Source organism: Spinacia oleracea, chromosome 5 (assembly GCF_020520425.1).
Source record: "Spinacia oleracea cultivar Varoflay chromosome 5, BTI_SOV_V1, whole genome shotgun sequence".
NCBI classification, from domain to species: domain Eukaryota; kingdom Viridiplantae; phylum Streptophyta; class Magnoliopsida; order Caryophyllales; family Amaranthaceae; genus Spinacia; species Spinacia oleracea.
This window is the reverse complement of record NC_079491.1, coordinates 11,922,201-11,942,212: the sequence shown is the minus strand read 5'-3', so window position 1 is coordinate 11,942,212 and position 20,012 is coordinate 11,922,201. Positions and strand designations below refer to the sequence as shown.

The 20,012-nt window shown below is 37.1% G+C and overlaps 4 protein-coding genes across 4 annotated transcripts; 2 read left to right on the top strand and 2 right to left on the bottom strand.

Moving 5' to 3' along the window:
• The first annotated feature begins 1,247 nt into the window (after positions 1-1,247).
• Positions 1,248-8,147, top strand: LOC110789864 (uncharacterized). Its single transcript, XM_021994560.2, has 9 exons — positions 1,248-1,727; positions 2,203-2,406; positions 3,047-3,104; positions 3,287-3,349; positions 4,638-4,713; positions 6,740-6,855; positions 7,032-7,121; positions 7,205-7,336; positions 7,672-8,147. The coding sequence occupies exons 1-9, from the start codon at positions 1,363-1,365 to the stop codon at positions 7,804-7,806; spliced, it is 1,239 nt and encodes a 412-aa protein (XP_021850252.2). The 5' UTR covers positions 1,248-1,362; the 3' UTR covers positions 7,807-8,147.
• Positions 8,148-9,980: 1,833 nt separating this feature from the next.
• On the top strand, positions 9,981-14,313 carry LOC110789862 (SNAP25 homologous protein SNAP33). Its single transcript, XM_021994558.2, has 6 exons — positions 9,981-10,216; positions 11,186-11,780; positions 12,442-12,535; positions 12,614-12,744; positions 13,691-13,788; positions 13,976-14,313. The coding sequence occupies exons 2-6, from the start codon at positions 11,265-11,267 to the stop codon at positions 14,073-14,075; spliced, it is 939 nt and encodes a 312-aa protein (XP_021850250.1). The 5' UTR covers positions 9,981-10,216; positions 11,186-11,264; the 3' UTR covers positions 14,076-14,313.
• A 1,302-nt stretch (positions 14,314-15,615) lies between these two features.
• Positions 15,616-16,641, bottom strand: LOC130461316 (uncharacterized). The gene has a single exon (XM_056829363.1). It carries the CDS (start codon positions 16,639-16,641, stop codon positions 15,616-15,618), a length of 1,026 nt encoding a protein of 341 aa, XP_056685341.1.
• Positions 16,642-16,899: 258 nt separating this feature from the next.
• LOC130461315 (uncharacterized) lies at positions 16,900-17,748 on the bottom strand. The gene has a single exon (XM_056829362.1). The coding sequence runs from the start codon at positions 17,746-17,748 to the stop codon at positions 16,900-16,902; it is 849 nt and encodes a 282-aa protein (XP_056685340.1).
• Positions 17,749-20,012: the final 2,264 nt, after the last annotated feature.

Here is a 20,012-nt window from a genome sequence, read left to right as displayed (position 1 = left end):
ACATATACGGTTTTGGTAGTTTGGGTAGTATACTAGTATTTAGTTAATTTCTTACCCTTAATTTTAGCATAATTATATGAATAATATCATAATATATTATTTGTTAATATTTTATTATATTTACTATAGAAATATTTTTGTAGAAATTTAAAGTAAACGAGTTTTAAATGAGCTTATAAACGAACACAAACGAACTTGGAAACGAACATGAACGAGTTGTTCGCGAGCCTAAACGAGCCGAACAGTAGGTTGTTCGAGCTAGTATCATTTATTAAACGAGCTTAAATTATTTGTTCAAGCTCGTTTGTTTACTAATGAACTTTGACCGAGCTTTGACTGAGTTTGTTCACGAGCTGTTCGCGAGTGTATTGACTCATTGACATATCTAGTTAAAGATAAGCACACTGACTTATGGGTTGACCCCTCGTTTTTGTGCCAAATTTATCACAATACGTAAAATCTTTTTCCCATTTAGGATATCTGCCAACGTTCAGCTCAGTTGGACATCAGATTCATTCCTGCCATTCTTGAGATCAGTGATGAGGTTTGGGGAATTTGTGTAGATTAAATGGTGATACTTGGAAATGAAGAAGCGATAGTCCATTTCATCCCTTGTAGACATGCAAAAGCTTCAACTTGAATGGTTGCGTGAGCCATTCCTAAATCACATCCACCTATAATGTCCCCATTAAGAGAATCCTGTTGATCAAAACCCAACCCATACCTGCTCTTTTAGGAAGTTTCTTTAATGCTCCGTCTACTTGAATGCAAGTGATGTTTGTATTTGAACATTGTTGCTGACCTATGTGAATGTGAAGAAACCCTGAAGGATGAAAATACCCCACCAATTGTTAAATATGTAAATCTTGAGATCTCGTGCTAGAGAAAATATGAGTGTTCCAATGCCACAATTATATTAGCTAGAACTGACGCGTAGTCTCTAGCCTAACCTCTAAAAAATTGGTTATTCCTCGTGACCCATAAAGCCCACAAACAACCAAGAAAATAAGACAACATATTCTCATCATTTCCATCATGGCTTACAAAAATCCGAATATAGTGAAAACTCAATATGTTAGAATATAACGGTTTACGATCATACTATTGTTAATCATTTGACTTTTGAAAGGTTGATTTTAGATGTTAGACTAAAGTTTTATTTTGATAAAATAGGAACGATTTGAATTCTGTCACCATCTGACCCGAGTGGTTTTGAGGTGCTCATCGTGTCTCGGTTACGACAATTAACCATAATCACTCGCACAGTCGCACCAAACAACCAATAACAGTAGTAAAAACGCGAACAATTTCAATAAACTCTTTCAAAAAATCAAAACTCCGAGCTTGAACACATTTTCATCAATGGCTACATCATTAATTTCTCCCTCAAAATCGATCTTATCCCCATTTTTCACTACCCCAACTAAATCATCAACTCCGTTTTCATGGAAATTGAGCCCAATTCAAAAACCCCACAAAATTTCCGCACCTAAACTGGTTTCTGGTGGTGGGTTTTTGGAAAGAGAAAGTAGCAAAAGTACCTTTAAACTCAACTCTTATTCTGCCTCTTCTTCATCATCGTCTTTTGGTAATGTTGATAAGAAAAATGGGAATATAACGGTGGATACTTGCTTGGTAGTTCCTCCTCCAAATTCCAGGAAACCTCGTGCAATTATTAAATTTCTTGGTGGTGCTTTTATTGGCAAGGTTTCTCAAGTTACATACAGGTTTGCTTATGTTAATTTTGTTTGTTTTAGGAGATTTTATCACCAATTTCAATTGAATTGGAAAATTGTAATTGGGTATGTGGCTAATGTGGTACAAGGAGTTTAAATGTTTATTGGATCAGTAATTTGAAATAAAGTTTCTAACTTTAGAGGAGAGAACCACGGAAAGGCAGTGATGTAGACGGGATTTGATTCCCCACCCACAAGACTTTAACGAACTAGGCTACATAATTGCTCGTGTATTTGTTTGTGTGTTAGTGTAGGATGAATGTCTTGTTAAATTATGTTAGTTAATCACGAAGCTGCTGCTATGCTAGTTCTATCAGAGATTCTGAAAGTTTGATTTGTGAATTTGGTTTGTGGGTTTCGGAGCATAAACAGGGCAGTAACTTTGAGTCCACCTATTTTTTTGCTTAGATAGAAAACATGAATACTGAGTGTTGCTGTTCTTTGTGGTTTTTTGTTTTTGTTTCAGCTATCTAATTGAGCTATTGGCAAAGGAAGGATATCTTGTTGTGTTGGTTCCTTATAATGTGACATTCAATCATGAAGATGCAGCTAGGCAGGTTTATGAGAGATTTAATGCCTGCTTGGATATCCTTCTTACCTGTGGATTGTCTGATGCGAAACTCGATGCTTCCCAGCTTGTTGGCCTCCCTGTTTTCTCTGTTGGCCACAGGTTAGTCTTTGAAGTGCTTAATCTATGTTCATGCTGTGTTTATAGATTGTCATTTGCAAAAGTAATGCATTTGATGTAGTATTGTGGAAACATATTGCTAATCCCGGGCCAAGCAATCATCCTTTGTGTCTTTGTTGATTATGGTAGTTGTGATTTCAACAAAAAGTTGAGCACTTTTAAACTAGTTCAGATAGTTACCATACATGTTTGCCAAGTAAGAGGTGAATGTGGAGAAAATGTCAGTCTGCCGATCTGCCCAAACTTGTACTCGGTAATAACTATAGGTTTAAGTCATCCTGATTGTGATTATTATTGAGGGCACCGGCGTCAATCTAATAAACATATCGGTTTTTACCATTAAAGTTGGATGTGATGTGCTTTGGTCCCCTCAATCAGTATATGTATTGTATTGGTGACTGGTAACGTTTACTCATTGACTTTGATCCAGATGGTGCTTGTGCAATAGACAATATTTCATAAAGTACTTGTTAATTTCTAATGGTAAGTTGTACTCGCACCATTGCTGGAGATTGTGGAATAATTGTTGGAAATTGTTTGCTTTGACTTGCCATCAACAGAAAAAACTATACTATGGAGTATTTGCCACTGATTACTTCCTTTTTTTTAAACTTCCGTGCAGTAATGGGGGACTTCTTCAGGTGCTGACAGCAAGCTACTTCTTTGACAAAATACCAAAGGTATATATTTCCTTTCTTTTCCTTCATTTTCTAATGTAGAGGTTGGAATATTTTAGCAAGAATTTCAATTGTAAAGACTTGTACCATATATAGGAGAATCAAGACTTTAAAGTATTAGTTTTATTAAGTTATTAACTTCGGCAGTTTGCACAAAGTGACGAAGAATGTATCTCTTGTGGAAGGCTAATGCTGTGGTTTCATTTAACAACCGACCAGCAACAGAGGCAGTGCCGTACTTTGAACAGGTAATAGTTTTACTTTTAACTCATAATTTTAGTTTCAAATTTGAAATTCCTAATACAACTGAATATATTTGCATTCCATTAGCTTTTTGTTGAGCTAGAGTTATTCTTAAGATGATACGTAAATGAGTTGCTAGTTAGTTCCTTGTTAGTTGTGATACAATCCAACTAGTTTACAGGACTTGTCATCATGTACCAATGTAAAGTTCTTTTAAAAGTGGCTCCGCACACAGTATATTCTATACGAAGTGTTCTTTCTTTTAAAAGTGGCTGCGCAACTCTTGTGATTGGAGGCCTCCGATAAATGTACAGGATTCATACCATAGGTCTTTAAATGAGGCTTCTTCATATGCTATAAATAGTTGCTACCAGGGTCATTTCAGCTAAGTGGACCTGGCGTATTAAAAGCAGGATATCATGATTTTATAGTATTTGGTCTCTTTTAGAAAAGTACTTCACCGTTAAATGCTGCTGGTTGCATCTGCGTCACCAGCGGGACATTTGACCTGACCATAGCATTTTTTTTTGGTGCGAATGAGCCACAAGAGAAATGCAAATTACAAATAGGGGATAGGGGATTCGAACATGAGACCTATCGTACACAGGTCCTCGGTCTTAGCCATTAGGCCAACACCTCATTGGTACCTGGGCGTAGCATTTGATGCTGACACTACTGGTCATATCACTAAACAGCTGACCTGAAAGTGCAAATGGGATTCTGCTATGGTGAAAATTCATGTCTGTTAAGCCTTTTAATTACAATTGTTTGATGTGTTTAACTTCTACACTCCCTTTTTCCCCCCTTCCATTTTGTTTTTCTTTTCATTATTATGTATTTCCAATGCTGATCATTATGACTTGGAATCTTGTGAATCGATTGTTGTGACCCCGACAACGCAGCAGCATGTGAAATTGATGGATTAGCTTATGGACTTCTGTTTTCTTAAACTCTTATGGAGTATTATCAGTTGAATTCTGTTAAAGGGAATTTCCACTCTCCTACTGAAAACACAGTGATTTTTTCATAACTGATATCAAGCTCATGTCTGAGATCACTTTATTTGGTCTCAGATGTTCTATTTTTTATGTCTTCTTTTTAGACTTTTATGGACCTTTATCAGATTATCCTTTTATGTCTGGTACTTTGGTGTAGTGTTTCTTGCATGGCATAGTCGGAGAAATTCAAAAAATGGGGTTAACCGTTAGCCCCTTGGACATGAGCTTTCCACCTTCTGTAATTGATAGTATCAGATCTCTTGTCTAGATGGTAACTCTGGAATTTATTTTGCAGTTGGGCCCTTTAATGAGTCAGGTTATACCAATGGTGGAAACAAATCCAATGTATTCAATGGCTACCAGTGTATCAGGTAGTATTCCAATAATCGCTTCTGTATTTCAATTGTAATATTTTTGTAGATTTAGAAACATGCTAGTTTAACTTTTGATCTCTTTGGCAACAGCTTTATCTCTCCTAGGCTCTGACTCTCTGTGACGGAAAATTAGGACTTGATATTACTGTTTTGCATTTGGACCATATGAACTAAACTGCTAAAAACTTGACGGGATTTAAATACTAGAATATACAGAAACTTCTGTAATACTAAAACATCTATGACTCTTTTTCACTGTTAGAGGTTAGCTTTAATTCTAGTGTCTCGTGCTCAGACGACATATCACATATGTTGCTTCTTTGCCCAATAAAGATGACATTATTTTTGCTTAGTATTTGATGTCTTCAGTCTCTTCACTATTTGAATAGGGATGATGAGTGGGTTCCCCTGTCGGAACCCGTTTATATCATGAAGCAGAACTGGAGCTAGGTCATTCTTCGGTCAAAACATGTCAGCTTAATTGAACACCTATGATTGAGTGTGTTACAAAGTTTGCTCCTTTGGAAAAAAAAGAGAGTACTCCGTATCTATTTCTCGTCCAATATGTGTTGGATTCTCATGTCTAGTCAACTTTAAACAGGATATTGCCGAACACTTAACAATCCTCGGTTTGGCTAGTTGGAAGTCTTGGAATGATTGGAGATGTGACATTGTGGTATAATCACAATTGAGTTCCCCTTAGGTTAAAGTTTTTCTTAATTGAGGACGATAAAAAGTTGGTAAAAAATATGCTTCTGGAGGAATAGGCACAACTAAGGATGCATTCAATTATGCCCTCTGATAAGCATGTTGATTTCAGAAATGTGAACTTCCTAACATAAAATAAGGTTGATAAGTATCGATATTAGGGAAGGGGTACTTTAGGGAGTATCATTATAAAGAAGTTGTTAATTTGTTATTACCTTTAAGAAGATAGTTAGTTTGTTAGAGTAGAAGCTCTACAAATATGGCAGATTAGAGAGAGGGAAAAGTTTGTTGAATATTGTGGAAAGTGATTAGTAATTATAGTTTTGGAGAGTGCCATTCCTCTCGAAAGATGTGATTGGTGATTAATCACCTTGGTTAGCATTAATTCAGTCATATCTTGCTTGTTCTTTCTTAATCATCTTCCTCCTTTCATATCTCTCTGTCCATAATCTCTCTGTCTTGTCACTCATCTATGCTATCTAATAGCAAAAGTGTCTTGAAATGTGAACTTCTGCTTCTCAAAATCCGATGTACTTCGTATATTTATTAGAACATAATCTTTAATTCTTTCAGAAACTATCCTATCCTGGTAGAGCTTCTAGAGAGACCACAGGAATGATTTTGTATATTTCTCTACAACCTTGTACGTAAAAATGCAGTGAAACAGGGAAAACTGGTTGAGTAACATGTTATACAGGCCACCCTGACACCCTGTAGTACCCTTTAAGAACTGTTTGCCAGCGAAGTTGCTTATTGCTATGTTCATTCTCAGACCTTATTTACTTCATGTGATTTGTTTCCCCCTTAACGCCATGGAAGTCCTTTACATATAATTTTTGAGGTATGGGATCAGCCTTAACGAGTATGAAATTATGAACAGTCGAATACCATTCAAACCTTAATTATCACTGTGTATGACTTGAAATATTCCTGGTTATGGCATCAGCCTTTACATGGAATTTTTTACCTATCCATGGACCATAGAATCAGCCTATTGAGAATCTACCACTTGAAAAAAAATTATTCACTATTTTTATGACTCCAAGGACTATCTTTGTAATGGGAAAGATTTTCTCCTCATAGTTAAAAGTGCTTAGTTATATTTTAGATATTTGATGTCACGTCCTCATAAACATTTCTGACAATTTTTTCATGCCATACTGACTATCTTTTCTTAGGAAATTAGGCAGTTCATTTTATTCTTTGCTGTTATTCTTCTGAGTAGAAGTCGTAAACACGAGTCAATCAAGAAGTTGCTTATCTATAGAAAATTTCTTGAATTCAGTTCTGTATTTGTCAATTCTGTAATATATAGGAGATGCATGGAAGGCGTTGCTAGATGGAGCTGGAGCAGTAATGTCTCAAACTGATCCCGAGTTGTTTTCATCAGTTAATCAATTTGTTGATCAGTTGCCCTCGGTGCTAAATGAGGTATACATCTTGATCTAAGTATCCATTTCAATATCTCGGTTAAATCATTCATCATCTGGAGCTCCATTTCGTTTCACGTGTGTTTAAAGTTGGTTTCAGAAAATCAGAACTATTAGATTACTAATATTGGTACTCAGATCTAAGATTCTGATTCGGCATTTAAAATGAATTATCAGGTTAGACAAGGAGTATCAGAGTTCAGGCCAACACCTGCAGAAAATCGTGAACGTTGCAAGTGTTCATACAACGTCCCACACACATTGCTGGTAAGTTAGGGTTCCTTTACCTTCTTCTTCTCCATAACACCATGGCTTTGATTTTTTACATTCCAGAAGAGTGTCTATCTCAGGTGAAGTTCAGTTCTGATGCAATCGACGAGACAGATCTCCTTGAAGAGACACTGAAGCCCCGCGTTAAGTCCATTGGTGGGACCCTTGAGAAGGCCCAACTGAGTGGTAACCACCTTACACCATGCATTCAGGTAATTTTCTTTGAGAAGTCCAGTTTCTTCGCATGTTGAATGACTTCGTTAAGGCTGGGTACATACTGTATATTAGTATTGTTAATTTTGGTAATTATCCATGGTCAATGATGACCCTGAACTAGGGCCAAATTCCAAATTAAGCCCTAATTATTTGACATTCTCCAATATGCATCTAAACTCGAAAGCTCCCTGATCACTGTTCTTTTTACCTGAGAATTACTTAAGAATGTCAATTAAAATCAAGGAAAATGTCCTATGCACTATAAATTGGTATTATTATGGTAATTTATAAAAATTTCTGAAGACGCGTTATTTGGCTATTTACTCGTCAGGATCCAAAATGGCAAGTGGGTAACCTGTACACACCTGTGGATGCTATTGCCCAAGGCTTGAAAACTATTTCATTGAATGACACCAAAGTTCTTGCTCAAACCATAACCAATTGGTTCAGGCGTTTTGAAGAATAATATGATCAAGGCGTTTTGATGCAGGATGATTCGAGCTTTCGTGTCTTTTGGTCCATTGTCAGAATTTCTAGTAATATGACATGCTGTAATCACTGGGGAAAAGGAGGGGGTTGATTATTGCAGAGGGACAAGTTTGTAACTTGTAAGTGTACATGTATGTTATTTTTAGAAATATTTGATTGCATTCTGGTAGATGGAAGCCTAGCTGCCGTTGACTACTAGAGTATTATTATGTCAATATAACAATCCTTGGCTTTGGTAATCCTTCTTAGAGTTTTCATTGTATTAAAATTCATAAACAAGTGGAGTAAAAGAAAAAGAAAAAAAACAAATTCAACAGATGGGTGCGTTCTATTTATTTGATTTTCATTTATTTTTTATGAACTTATTTAAATTTGTCTTAAGTTATTTTAGTTATTAATTGTACTTAGGTACCACTTGTTTTTCTTAAAACTTAAATGAACTTCTTTTTCTTGACATAAGCGAAAATAAGGTGAATAGAACACGACTATGGTGGTATTGATTTTCATTTCGGTTGGAATAATAGTGAATAAAAGGCAAATAAGCATGCAACTTGGGTTTGGACTTTGGAAGGTTGAAGGATTCATACCTAGCAATCTAGCATGGTGGGTTATTACTTATTGTACTTTGCAAGGTTGAAGGATTCATACCTAGCAATCTAGCATGGTAGAGTTTTCATTGTATTATAAACCAGGAACATAAAAGAAAAGAAAAATATACATTGTATTTGATTTTAACTTATTTTTTATGAATTTGTCTGTATTTTAACTTGTTTTATTTATTGATTGTATTTGGGTACCATTTATTTTCTTAAAACTTATCTAAAGTTATTTTTCCTGAATATAAATGAAAAAAAAGTTGAACAACACAAGTTGGTGTTGTAGTATTAGGCCATGTTCTGTTCACCTTATTTCCACTTATTTTAGGAAAAATAAGTCAGATAAGTTCAGTTAAGTTTAGATAATTTCAGATAAGATAAGTACAGAAAAAATAAGGGTTGGTCAAGTACAATTTATAACCTAAATAAAATTTGATAAGTTCAAATAAGTTCAAATAAGTTCAGTTAAATTCAGTTAAGATAAGTTCAGGAAAAATAAGTGAAAATCGAGTGAATAAAACCCATCCTAATTATTACTCTTCGTTTCGCTTGAAAAAAAAAACTTTAAAATGACTTTCGCCCCTTTGTTTATGTAGAAGCTTATAATGGCAAATAAGCATACAACTTGGGTCTGGACATCGGAAGGATGAAGAAGTACTCCAGTTGATTTTTATGGTGGAGTACTTCTTAATTAATTAACTTTAATCTTTCTTTTTAACATTGTTATTTATAATATACTAAGTCAACTCAAAACATCATGTTATATGCACATCCATTTCTAGATGACTACGTTCACATTTATACTTGCCGAGTAAATCAGCAAGAATTAATACACCTTTTGTAGGTACAACCAGAGCCAGCATTTTAGCATTTTAAGCGGGTGGGTGACGGACGTAGATCGAGCCCGATATGATTTCAAGTCTATCATCCACAAGTACTACACTCCATTATCTATACTCGCCTATTACTTACTAAAGTCATATTGTTAGTAATTTGGCCTGAATGAGCCACATGAACATTACTGTATTACAAAGTACTCCGTACAAATACCGAGGTAGATTAAAATATGTAACTATCCTTCATAGAGCTCAATATTTACTAGTTACTACAATGTCGATCAAGACCTTTATTGTAAAGATTTAGTATTTATATGATTGTCGGGGCTCATACATGGTACAATTAAAGATATATGTTTCGCTCATTTGCTAATTTAGAAGGCAAATGATTTAAAGAGAAAAGTAAATAAATTTGGTTGTACCTTTTTACAAGGTACTTCCTACAAACGATTCTATTGGAAAATTCCGAGATCCAATCTTTGATACTCAGATGTAATTTTGAAGATAAACCTCCTTAAACTTTTTTGTAACCGTTTTAACTATTTAATTTAGCATACAATGCTTGCATAAAATAAACAAAAATATTACTCTGTATAAGTATTATTTTAAAGTATACCACTTATATTCAACATTTTTGTTTATCAATTTCCCTATCCAAATATTTAAACTCAACATGGACCTTAAAATATAAAAATATATATATATAAATTGTCACGCTCCAATTTGACGTCCGCCTAAAAGTAAAGCCCCCATCTTCAAATGTTTGATTTGTTCAACAAAAGCAAAAATCAAACAACCCCCAAATCCCAAATACTACGTTTAAGTTTGGAAGAAATAAGATGCCGTGTTCTTCAATGCGGGCAATTTCTTCTTAACTTCCTTCAACTTTCCTTATTACTTAACCCCGAATCAATTATCCTCCTAATTGCCCATTTAATTTCTTTCAAGTTTTCAGGTACTCATTCTTTCTCATCTTCTTCACCAGTTTATGTTTTTCTTGATTTTGCTTATAAATAGAGTAATTAAGTGTTCTCATTCAGGTTTTCAGTGTTAATTTCTTCTGGGTAATTGCAATTTTCCATCTTTTTTTTCTGGGTTTTGCTGCTGTTATTGATTTCTTCACTTAAAATTTGCGAAGTTACTGAAATCTGAATCTTTGCAGCATATATTATTACGGAGTAGAAGTTATTTTCAGTTTGCTGCTTTGATTTTCTACTGAACTGTTGATTGAAACTATGAATTGAAAATTAATTTTTAAAATTTTCAGTTTTGCTCTAAATCAAAACTTTGATCATATTGTTTAGTGGGTGTTGGTGATTTGATTGAAGTCATTTTAAGTCGAATCTTTTGATTACGTTGGTAATTCAAATTATTTTTTCTACTGTTTGAGTGTGTGTCTGTTTGTTGTTCTGATTCTGCCTTTATTAGGATCCGTATTTGAAGTATGAATTCTGTAACCGTATAGTATTACTATGATGACAGGTTATTGTTATAGCCTTGGATATACGATACACTCGGGTGTATAATGAAAATTGTCGAAATCGTTGATGTTATGAACTGGTGTTTCCCTTTATTGGTTTTTAGTTATATATTTTTTGGTGGCTTGGATCTTTGATGAGTCTATGGAATCTAGAGAAAGTTCAAATTAAAGTTAAAGGAACACTTTTATGTCGACCTTTCTTGATTGTTTAATTTTCTCACTATTGAGATCTTGCCTTGACCAAGTTGAAGGGTTTACTGATTCTTGTTTTTGAAGTTTCAATAGGAATCTGATGTTTTTTTATATATTTACTTGATTCTGTAATTGGATGCTTGTGTTTTGTATTTCGGGTTTAATGATTATTTTGTCATTGATATCCTATGGTTGTTACATCATATGCTGTTTGCTGTTGCTGATTCATTTTGGTATTGGGATAATTTGCAGAAATCTTGTACAGTCGTTTTGCCGTGTAATCAGATTTTCTTCATTCGGTAATTTTTCTAGGCAGCATACAATTTCGAAAATGATTGGTATAAAGAACTCACCATTACATAGGTTTACTAAGCCTACCTCTGCTGGCCGGAAAGTTCCTAGTGATGAGAGCTATAACCCTTTTGATTCCGATGATGAGTCTGATAAGAAGCCACCTACTCACGGATCCTCTACAAAACAACCTTCTGGACCTTCGAAGAATTTACCAAGTTCCTCCATGAGCAACCCTTTTGATGATGACATTGATAATCGAGAGAGAGAAGTGACTCCTTCCACCTCTAAATACGCTTTCACCTATGCGCAAAAAAACAAATACAAGAACGATTTCTATGACTCAGGAGGTGTGGACAATCAAAATATGGAGGAACTAGAAAATTATTCTGTGTACAAATCTGAGGAGACAACAAAGGCTGTTGACAACTGTTTGAGGATTGCTGAGGGCATAAGAGAAGATGGTACTAAGACATTACTCACTCTCCATCAGCAAGGTGAACAAATTAGAAGAACCCATGATGAGGCTGTACATATCGACTATGATTTAAGTCGGGTATGAAGCTTTTAATTTTTTACTTTACCAATAAGAATGTACAAAGTATTTCGTTTAGGAATATACTCTCATTCTGAAGTGCTATTACTCCCTCAAATTGTTGCATCTGGATCTAAGTTACCATACTTACTGCATCATATTATCTCTGTTACCAGTTCATAAGGTTGTTGAACCACTGGTCATATAATGTCTATCTGTTTCGGTTAGAAGTTAAGAAGAGTGTCATAGATGAGTCAGAGGAATATATCTTGTGATCTTCGTTGTTTGTGCGTGTGTCTCTCTATCTCTGATAATCAACATTCTAATAACTCCCCCCCCCCCCCAACACACACATACAGGGTGACATGCTCACGACCTTTTCCCTCGTATTCGAGAGAGAGATTTGCTTATTTATCAAGCATTGAAATGTGAATAATATGATCTTGTTTTTCTTTGGCTTTTGAACTATGCACTTGACACATTAGACGCTAGTGGTTACTAGTAGGATTTAACTTTGTTGCTGTTTCAATGTGGATTGGTGGATGTCTTTGAATATTCTGCATAATTCCTTCGATGTATTAGGATTCTGGTTACTACTTCTTTCTGGTTTCCTGAAACTTATCAATTCCTTTAGTTTAAGCATTTAAGGAGCCAAGAGTAAATTTTTGTTTGATGATTGCAGGGGGAGAAGCTTTTAGGAAGTCTTGGGGGGTTGTTTTCTAGGACATGGAAGCCAAAGAAGACTACTCCAGTTAAAGGCCCTGTTATATTCAGAGGTTTGTATCATTTCTTTTTGTTTTAAAAAACGAAGCTGTAGATATAGCTCTGCCACTGATTAATCTCATTTTCAACAGATGATCCTATCCGCAGTAAGGGTAACCACTTGGAACAGAGGGAGAGGCTTGGATTGACAAACTTGCCAAATGGGCGTTCTAAATCACGGACTCCACCCCCTGAACCCACTAACGCGTTGCAAAAAGTCGAGGTTTGTATTTCTTACTATGTACTATGTATAAAGCTTACTAACTTCTTTAAATTTGGTGGGAGCTTTATCAAATGCTTTCAGTCTCACCAAGTTACCTTTATTTAACGTCGACATGTATGATGTATCTGGTTCTGTATTCCCTCTTCGTACAGATTTAAATAGTAACTTACTCACATCACATAAGTACTATCTTAGGTTGTTTGGAAAAAGTTGATACCTTTCCTAACACTCCCTTTGTTTTTTGGTTGGTTAGACTAACCATATATTCTCACCATTACAAATATCAAATCAATATGATGTAGGATCTTGATAGGTTCGTGTCAATATATGTTTTCAAAATATCGACCTTTTTTAGTTTCTATTTTTAGTTATTGGATACACTAATGGTAAAAGTCGAGCATTGAAGACCGCAAAAATTGAAATGTAACCAGCGTAAAAGGAATGGAGTATATACTAGGTGGAAAATTGCCGTTATTGCACTCCCCTAGTTGAGGTGGTTTTCATACCAAATGCCGCATTCACTCAACATGGGCTTTTTCATATTAGAGGAAAATGGTTTATATTATACTCCATACTCCATAGTATTAGACCATTTCCATCATCTGTCATCACTTTAACTTATGGCATATCAGGAGTACGGACTCTAACCTTTATACTATTGTTTTTTATTTCTCCTGTGAAAACATGTCGACCATGTCCTGTTTTTTAATTATAGGGTTGTGTGGTAGCCGTAATTCGACCACTAGTTCCCGACATCACTAAATCATGTTTCAACTATAAACTTGTTGTTAAGTACTTCCGTAATTGATTTGATGACTTTTCTCCCCTGTAAATGTCGTTTACCCCCTAACTGTTCAAACCCCACCTTTGGCTCTTGTGTTACTTGGGCTACTGCATTTCATAGTATTAATAAGCGATTGCTCTTCTACTATCTTCGTTGTAACAGGTGGAAAAGGTGAAACAAGATGACGCCCTGTCAGACTTGAGTGATATTTTAGGCGAGCTGAAGGTTATGGCGCAAGACATGGGAAATGAGATTGAGTGGTTAGTCTTGCTTTCTTTACGCCTTACAATATCTTGTATTCTCCATCCTCGGACTCGAGCCTTGCAAATGCTACATTGCTACACCCCTCAAAAGACCGAGGGTTAGCGACATATGTTGTTGTTACTGCCAATTGTTGTGTCAAATTAAGCCTGTTTTTAAGATGAAATTTTACTGGAATCATTTCAGGCAAACCAAATCACTGAATGGCCTTGATGATGATGTGGGAACCTTGGCTGGTAGAGTCAAAGATGCCAACCAACGAGGGCGCCGCTTGCTTGGGAAATGATAATCTCGAATGGCCATTTTACTTTGGATGGCCTTGCTAGATTTCATGTTCTAACTACTTTGATTGTTGGTTGGGTAATTCTGTTAGCTCAAGAGTTTGGGAAATAGGGAAGAGAAACAGGAGGATTTGAACTCCCATGAAAATGTCTTGTGTTTGCACTTGATCTGTATTTGATGTTATATTAGCAATACTGAAACCTTTTTAGCAATTTATCACATACTTTAATTTGAAAAGAGTATCTCCTGGATCTATCAACTGTCCTTTCTTGTACATATTATGTTTACTTACTTCAAATTTACATATCAACTGTTTTGGGTGCGTCTATTATTTTATTTTATTTTATAATTGTTTGCTTGTTTTATTATATTAGGCGGCTAAGAAATGCCGAGAAGATAATACAATAAAACAGTAGCATGCAATGTACATGCTTAAACCCAAGCTAAGAAATCACTATTCCTTGTAAGACCTTGCCTTGCCATGGAATCAGCAACCATGTTGGATTCTCTGCTTTTGTAAACAATGGTGATGCTTGGCCCTTTCGCAAGTGCTCCTCTGAAGAAGTTGATTGTGAAATTGAGATTCCAGGGTCCTTTGATCTCACCATTACACCATTTGACTGCATTAGTAGAGTCAGACTCAATGATAATGCTTGAATTCTTTACACTGTCAGACATGCGTGTGATGCTTAGTGCTCTTTGGATACCTAGTGTTTCCGCATGATTGATCTCCATAAGAGGAATTGGGCTTGAGAAGAGACACATGAATTTTCCATCAAGATAGGCGGAGGAGAACAAGGTCATGTAGCTGGTTTGGGGAGTTGGATTTATTTTCAAAGCATCGAGCATTTCTCTCCTTCCATATTGTCCATATGATTACAAAGAAACTTGATGCCCAAACCTTTTTGAAATGTGCGCCACTGAGGGGCGAAACCCATTGATCATAGGCCGCTCTTATCGTGGGTGGAGTTGACCACTTTAGGTCCCATATATTGGTCCACAATGCCCATGCTTTCCATGAAAAAGTACAGTGGATGAAAAGGTGGTTGGTACTTTCTGGGTGCAGACCACATAGCACGCAAGTGTTCTCCTGTTGGGGTATGATATTTGCGAGTTTTTCTTTTGTGTGTAGTTTACCAAGTAGTGCCAGCCAAGTAAACATCTCAATCCTATGCGGTACAAGGCCTCGCCATAAACCTTTGATTACATCAAAGGAAGGTTGTGATTCAGATTTTGCAAGCTCTAGAACAAAAGACTTTACTGAGAATTCAACTTTATGAGGGGTCCATATAAGATGATCAGAGTCAAGAGGTGAGATGGAGGTCTGCTGGATAGCTTGTAGTAAAGTTTCATGCTCTAGGATGTCTTGCGGGCGTAGTTCACGCCTCCATGTGAAGCTCCATTTCCATGACCATCCGTCCCAAAATCCATGAGAAGCCACACTCGCATTGCTAGTGGTACTCAGCAAGTAGAGTCTTGGGCACAACGCATATATCATGCCAGAAAAGTGCATTATTTCCATTGTCTAGCCTCATTTTAATCTTTCAAGATATTGCTTCCTGGGCTCGTGGGTGACGTAGAAGAGTGGAGCATATTGCTTTCCATGGCCCTCCGTGGATTGGGATTTTGAAGTCCCGTGCTGTAGTACATGAGTTATACGTGTACTTGATTTGGATTATGTTCCTCCATAGTGAATCCGGCTCAGTGAGATATCTCCACAACCATTTGAAAAGAAGGCCAAGGTTCTTGTGTAAGGGATTCCCTGTGTTTATACCGCCATAAGCGTGTGGTGATTGAACTCGGCTCCATGAAACTGGTGCCATGTATTTTTTTTGTCGAGAGACCCGCTCCAAGAATTGACATTGCAGCTTTGTTATTTCTTTGATCACTCCAACAAGCACATGAAAGATGGACATGTAGTACAAGGGGAGATTTGATAATGAGGTTTTAATCAAAGTCAGCCTGCCGCCAATGGAGAGAAGGCTCCCCTTCCATGTTGATAACTTGTTCCTCATTCGATCAAAAATTGGTTCCCAGTGGGCAAGACGGAAGCCGTTTCCGCCTACGGGGAGGCCCAAATATGTAAACGATAGGGAGCCAGTTTTACACCAAAGTGTTTGTGTCGTGGTTTGCATCCATGGCTCGTCAATGTCCAGCCCTATGATGGAGCTTTCATGAAAATTAAATTGTAGCCCAAAAGCTAATTGAAACAGGATGAGTGCCCTCTTGATTATTGCTAGGTGGGTTTGGCTCGGAGGACAAAACATGATCGTATTGTATGCGTATTGTAAATGAGTGAGTTTTGGGCCATTTTTACACACCTCAACGCCTTCCCATAAACCTATATTCGTTGCCTTGAGTATTATGAGATTAAGGGCTTCAACGACTAGGTTAAATAAGAAGGGGGAAAGCAGGTCTCCTTGATGGAGGATTTTTGGAGCTTGAAGGGCGGTGTGGATGATCCGTTTAGAAGTATCGAGGCCGTAGCTGACATTACACATGATCGTATCCATCCTCTCCATTTGATTGGGAAGTGTATTTGCTCCATTACCCAGTCCAGGAAACTCCATGAGACACTGTCAAATGCCTTGTGAAAGTCAAGTTTCAGTATTGTGGCTTTGATATTACTTCTCTTGCAAGACTCGATTATCTCCCCCGCTATTAGGGCTCCATCAAGGATTTGTCGTCCTTTAATGAAGCCCAATTGATGAGGCCCAATGATGGAACTCATTAATTTTTGGAGGCGACAGACGAGTAGTTTTGTCACGATTTTGTATATGCATCCCACCATACTTATTGGCCTGAAATCTTTTAAGGAGTGAGCATTATCAGTTTTTGGTATGAGAGCAGTTCTTTCTCTTCCTGATGGAGGCTATTGTGTGGAAGTATCTGGTGTTTCTGTCCCCCTCTTTGAGCCACTTGGACCCGGGTTGTTGGGCCCAATACATCTCTTTGCGCTTCATCCAACTCCAGAGTTCCAATTGTGTAGTCTTATTTTCGGTTAGTTCTTGCTCATTTAGGTCTCTCTCGCTTGCAATTTTATCAAAGCAAAGCAGTTTGTTCTCCAGCAAGTCAATGTTCATAACAATTTCCCCGAATTGGTTAATGTTCCATGATTTCAGAGATTGCTTGACTACTTTTAGTTTCTCGGTGATTGGCAAGTTTTGGTCCTGGGCCCATGATTCTTTTACAGTCTTCAAACACCCTGGATGTGTCAGCCAACATTTAAGGAAACGGGACGGTTTCGATCCCCGATTCTGGTCAAGAATAGTCACAAGTAGAGGGCAGTGGTCCGAGACATTGCGCTTGAGGAGCGAAAGTTTGAGCCCTGGGTAGAAGCCCACCCATTCAGTGGTGACAAAGAGGCGGTTTAGTTTGCTTTTAGAGTTACCTCTAAACCACGTAAACTTCCCATTTGCATAGGGGATTTCAAGAAGGTGAAGGTCCTGCAAAAAAGATCTAAAATCATGTGTGCCTGTACTTGAAATAATGTTGCTACCTCTTTCACAAGCATCAAGGATTTCGTTGAAATCTCCTATTATGAGGCAAGGCAAACGAGCGGTGTTTTGGAATTCGGCAATGGCAGCCCATGTTTGAGCTCTTTCTTCTTGGCTACATGAGTTATAAATATTGACGAGGGAGCATTTTTTATTAATGGCGGGGATGGTGTCAGTCATAGCAATCTAGTTTATTTCGCCCAGGAAGGATTCCATATTGAAGAAGATGTCTTGCCATAGAGATAGAAGTCCTCCTGAGTTCCCAATAGATGGGCTAGCAGTCCATTGGACATTGTTGTCCCCCCCACAAAAATTATTGGATTAAAATTAACGAATCTAATCAAAATTTTAATCCAATAATTTTTAAATACTGCCACTTTATATGAAATTATATATTCTCTTTCCTAATTAACCAAATTTCCAGATCTAAATTATTTAAAAAATCAATTAGCGATCTAAAATTTACGAATTTGGGGAAAGTGAAATTAGGCTTTATACTTAACATTTATGGCCGAAAATTTTACCATACTTTTAAAACATACCCAACAGCATTAGTTCAAAATTTCAATCAATTCCGAGTAGTTTAGATCGACCAATTAATTGAAAAACTTTCCGAATTTGTTAATTTTAATTCGTTAATTAACAAAAACGCCCAAAAACTCATACTTCGAGGCCTGTTTTTGCAATTCCGTTCAAATGAGTTGATCTTAGAAAATCGTTTTCAATCAGATTAGGGTCAGAAAAATTGAAATTTCGAAACTTTTTGAATTTGGAACTTATTATACGATTCATCCAATAATCCATAATAATTCGAAAAATTCAACAAAAGTCCAAAAAAGTCGACAGCATACAAAAACAAATAATCATGCTAAAAAATGCTTTGAATACATAAAGCTCATGATACCACTGTAGGGGAATACAGTTAAAACATATAACATGTGCAGAACATCCCCAAAGCCAGGAAACATGTATAAAGCACAGATTAAGCGTACTTACATTCGAAGCGTATTTTCCCGAGTTTATTATCAACGAACACGAACAAAGAACTTCAATTGTCGTTCCTCTATTTGGTTCACCGACACGTTCATATTCGTCTTGATAATCGTAGCTTAGACAATATTCAAGAGTGTTTGCTTTTTCGGGAAGAACAGTTTTGAGTAGAGAGCAAAACTGAAACAACGTAATTTCATAATTAGGTTTAGGGTTGTAAAAACTGACTTAAGAGTGTGGAATATAACCTAGGTTATATTATATGTAACCGGCCAAGGCACAAGGCCTTGACCGGTTGTGCCTTGGCCGGCCACACACACTCACACTCACCGAAACCACATAGTCACGCAAGCCCGGCAGCAGGCCGAAGCCCACAGCAGACGCGCAGCAGCGATGGGCCGTGGGCCTCTCGCTGCGCTGCTGCCCTTTGTGCGCGCACACTCGTGCCGCGGGTTGGCTTGCTTGCTGCGCGCAAGCTTGCTGGCTCGTTGGGCCTTGCGCGCATGCGCGCTTGGCTCGAAGGGCCGACAGCTTCGTTGCGGCTCGTATTCGCGACTAACGCCTTACGGATATTATTTATCGTATCGTACACGACGAATCACCGTCGTACGATACGATTATTCGTTTCTCCCAGCTTACGGATATTCGCGATACGATATACAATTCCGATCCAACGTCATATCGTATATTATGTTTTTCCGAACTAATTCTCGAAAAGCTATTAAATGAATTTACGATTTATTTAATCCGGTGATCTGTTACATGCCATTGTGTGACCTTATAGTAGGGATGGAAATATTTAGTGGATGATCCATGAACCCGGTCACCCGCTATAATTAAACGGATGAAAATCCGAATTAAATGGATGAAAAGCGGGTGATGGGTGAAGCGGGTGATGGCTGCGGGTCGGATGCGGGTGATGAGTTTTTATCCATCACCCGGTCCATCACCCGTTTACCACCCGATACGTCACCCGTTTATTTTAAATATATTATTTATATTTATTATATTTAAACATAAAACGTGTTGATAAATCCATTACTTATTAAAGTCAATGCTTGTTTTATTTTTTATTTTAGTTATAAGTTATGCGTAATAAGAAATAATTATATGTTTCGGAGATGAATGTAGGTATATAATTTTTTTTCTTTTGGTTAATTATTATGCATATTATTAGGTGGTGATTTTTTAATGGTTTACCATTTTCACCCGAATATCACCCGATCCACCCGGTTCACCGGCGGTTAATTGATGGATGGACGGAATGTGGGTGATGAGTAAAGCGGGTGATGGATGGACCGGGTGGAGCGGTTGGATGCGAGTGATGGATGCGGGTGATGCTCCACCCGATCGAAATCCCACCCATTTCCATCCCTACCTTATAGGTTCAGTCAAGAGTAAGTTGTGAGCCTAATATAGATTAGAACTCACTGATCGGAAGCATTGCTCCAGCT